Source organism: Penaeus monodon, chromosome 23 (genome assembly GCF_015228065.2).
Source record: "Penaeus monodon isolate SGIC_2016 chromosome 23, NSTDA_Pmon_1, whole genome shotgun sequence".
Classification (NCBI taxonomy): domain Eukaryota; kingdom Metazoa; phylum Arthropoda; class Malacostraca; order Decapoda; family Penaeidae; genus Penaeus; species Penaeus monodon.
The window spans coordinates 24,314,532-24,317,937 of NC_051408.1; the positions used below are offsets into that span (position 1 = coordinate 24,314,532).

The following is a 3,406-nucleotide window of genomic DNA, read 5'->3' on the forward strand; positions in this document are numbered from 1 at the left end:
CGTATCGGCGGGGGCGGTCAGGAGGTAATAAAGGGCAATGGCACCGGCGATGCCCCAGAGCAAGATGCCGGCGGAGAAGAGGAGCAGGGTGGTGTTGAAGGTAACAAATGAACCGGTGGAGGCATTGGTAAAGATGAAGAAGAGCCTGGGTTCAACTTCTTGATTTGACCCTGGCTGGTCCAAGTTCAGGTCAGCATATGGGTAGTCGGATGCAAGGACGCAGGAGGAGAGGAGCAGGGCTCCGAGAACATGCAGGAGCGTGCGGTTCATTCTCGCGTCTACCGCAAGTCACTGCACTGTAAAAGTGGGGTGCCACGTTCAGTTATTGGGCTAGCTGGCTGTACAGTGCCCTGAAACCAGCGAGACCCGAGCGCGTCTGGCCGTAGCACTGTTTTCATGTTATTGGTGACCTATTGTGTCCAAAAGTGAGATTAGGAAGGAGGTAGGAATGAGTGGTCAGTCAGTCAATGAGAGGTCTTGCTACGTGACCAGACCTTTTGCAGAGGCTGGTCACGGGTCCCATATAGATCTTTGACCATGCATAAGAATGAACCGCAGCGCCTGTGTCCTGCCGGGCCACCGTCGGGATTTAGATAGGTGTTGGGCCAGGTAGTAATGGTGATGATGGGCGGGTGAGGGCAGGACATCTCTGTTGGGACAAATGCTGGTGTTGAGGTAAGGTTATGATTGTGTAGGAGGTTATGCCGGGCCGGGGAATTTAAGGGAGGGCGGGGTGAGGAAGACACCGCTCTTCTGTTACAATACCCTGACGAAATGGACGTTACATACGCTTTCCTGCCATGTGTTCCATAGGAGGAGTCGCTGCTGCCAGAGTACCCAGAGTAGCCGTAGCTGCCAGAATCTTCACCAGTGGCGTAAAAATAGGCAAGAGCAAGGACGGCCCCCAGCACAAGCAAGCTCGTGATGCCGAGGATGAAGGAGGCGTAACCGACTGTAACTGAGGTAGCATTGGTGCTGATAAAGAATCTGCCCTCAGGGTTGCCATCTGCTACCGGGTACTCATTCAGCGTCTCAGGAGAGAAGCCCATGGTGAGGGTAGCAAGGCCGGCCACCAGGGCGAGAACTATCAGCGTGCGGTTCATTCGGAAGGGTAGAGGATAACCTGGAAGACCAGGATAAAAGGCAAGATGACGCTGTTCTTCCCGACACAGGTCGAGAAGTCGACAGGAGCAAGGAAGGTCACGAGAAGAGCACAGGATTGTACCTGCCATTCTTGCATCAGAATATTACACAAGCCAATTGTAGCGATGGTGAAGAGGCCATTTATCAATGCTATAAGCAGAGAACATAGGTATTGACACGTCCGCGGGGCAGCCGAGCTGTGTGACTCTGATCAGTGTTTGTAGTCCTTAAGAGTGGGGCGGGGCCTCAATTTACCAAGGTCCGTAATTATAAGAAATTTGTCCCTGGGCACGGATTAAGAATTCTTCAAAGTAATGATCAGCTGAGAGGAGCATTAAGAATTAGGATGTTTACAAATGAATTTGGAAGTTGAGAGGAGGTAAAGGATAGGTGGGACAGTGAGGTTTCTTGAGGATGCAGACGGAATCCTCAAGCACGCCAGTAACTAGTTATCTCGAGGACCAGAAGTGGACCCCAACTACTACAGCGCCATCATGCTTTGATGTGTCACCGAGCAGCTGGAACCATGCACTGTGAAGCTAACTATGTGTCATGCTTTGTGTGCTTGCCATGCTTCGGTTCATATTGTGGCAGATGAGGCACATGCAACTCTCACGATGCATGTACCTACCTCATGCCCTATCATCAAAGGTCATTCACTCTAGACAGATTAATAGTAAAGAATGCCTTGGATGACAGAAACGTAGCAGATGGAGCATTATTTAAGCCACTATAACCGGGCCTTATTATATTTAACCCTAAATATTTACTACGTACAGGCCCATGAAGTTGTTAAATCTTCGCCCGGTGGATGCATATTCACATCCAACCCAGTAGCACAGGACTGCGCTGCCAATGATGGTAAATACGATGCCCCAAAGCAAGAGCCACACGATCCCTGCCCCAGAGACTGTCGTACTGGTGCTGGAGGTGTTGGTGCTTAGGAACAGCTTCTCCTCGAGATCTTTGACTTCCAGTTCTTCCCCGGCCTTGTTTGTAGCAAGGTCCTGTGATGGATCTGAGACGTCCTCAGCCAGGGAAGAAGCAGAGAGGAAGACTAGGACTCCCAGCAGGAGTGCCAGGTACTTTAGAGAGAACATAATGGCCTGAAATAAGGCGTTGTGTGGGTATACGCTGTATTTATCAGGGGGCGACACCGTTTGATTTTAATTCTGCCATCTAGTGAACCTAAGTATCTATGATTTTAAAACTTTAAATGTGGCGGTGCTTCACTGGAGGAGTGTGGCTGAGAGGAAAAGGATAGGCTAGGATATGGGTGGCGGGAACATGTGCACGACCGGGCCTGACTTGCGGCAGGGAAAGAGATTGTAATTGTGGACTACTACAGCGATACCTACTTCTCAAGGTTACGCCCGTAGGAGTCAGAGGAAGAACCACTGTAGCCGCTGTAACCTGATGAATAGGAATCTCGCCCGGGGCCTCCATAAAGGTAGAACAAGAGAGCTAGGCCGATAATGAGAGGGACGAGTAAAGCCGCGCCCAGGGCAATATACCCGGCATTCCCAATTGTGATACTTGTTGTGCCTGTGTTTCCAATACCGAGACCCGTTAGTATGAATCTTCCTTCTGCCTCATCATCGGCTAAGTCCTTAGGATCCTGCTGGGCCTTGGCTGCCCACCCCACTCGCATACATATAACAAGGACAGCGGCGTAGAAGAAAAATGTCTTCATGACTGAACAAGGCCTGAAAAGGTGATAATATGTCACAAGCACGTATGTGTGCTCCTCTCTGCATGCATGGGTAAGGATGCAGGCTGGCGGCTGTGACCCTCATGCACCAGCGCTACAAGATTGGCTCTTCGGCAGACACTAGATGGCAGGGTCCTTCAATCCTTGCAGCGCACCATGAGAATACAGATCTCTTTGAGTTACCAATAACTGGATCTCCATAGAAAATGAAGGTGCCAGACTTGAAAGAAAACGAGATCATTACGCGACAGAGTAACGGAGACTATTTCAAAGTCTACAGAGATATAAAGAATTGAAAGAATTTCTAACTGCACAGGGTTTTTTTTTTGAGTGCCAAGAGAGAAAAACGGTTATGAAATCTAAAGCAGCTGGGAAAATATTGCTGAACGTGGACAACTATTATGAGAAATGAAGCATAAAATTAACCCATGACATTATAATTTCTACGAAAATCAGTTCCGTATTCATGTCTATGAATCAGCGGTTGATGTCACTGGTGATGTTACTCGTTTCTTCACCCCCGTTATTTTCGAAGAGTGATAAAAAAATTAA

The 3,406-nt window shown here is 49.0% G+C and overlaps 1 protein-coding gene across 3 annotated transcripts in view; it reads right to left on the bottom strand.

Annotated features, from left to right (window-relative positions):
• Window positions 1-3,406, bottom strand: part of LOC119587902 — a 10,366-nt gene that overhangs the window by 3,786 nt on the left and 3,174 nt on the right. The window contains exon 2 of one of the 3 annotated variants that reach the window (XM_037936612.1): window positions 790-1,123. In XM_037936612.1, coding sequence (XP_037792540.1) covers window positions 790-1,103 — 314 coding nt within the window. In that variant the 5' untranslated portion in view covers window positions 1,104-1,123. Of the gene's footprint in view, window positions 1-789; window positions 1,124-1,920; window positions 2,250-2,501; window positions 2,850-3,406 lie in introns of all 3 variants that reach the window. The other 2 variants (XM_037936610.1, XM_037936611.1) reach the window with 2 other exon arrangements.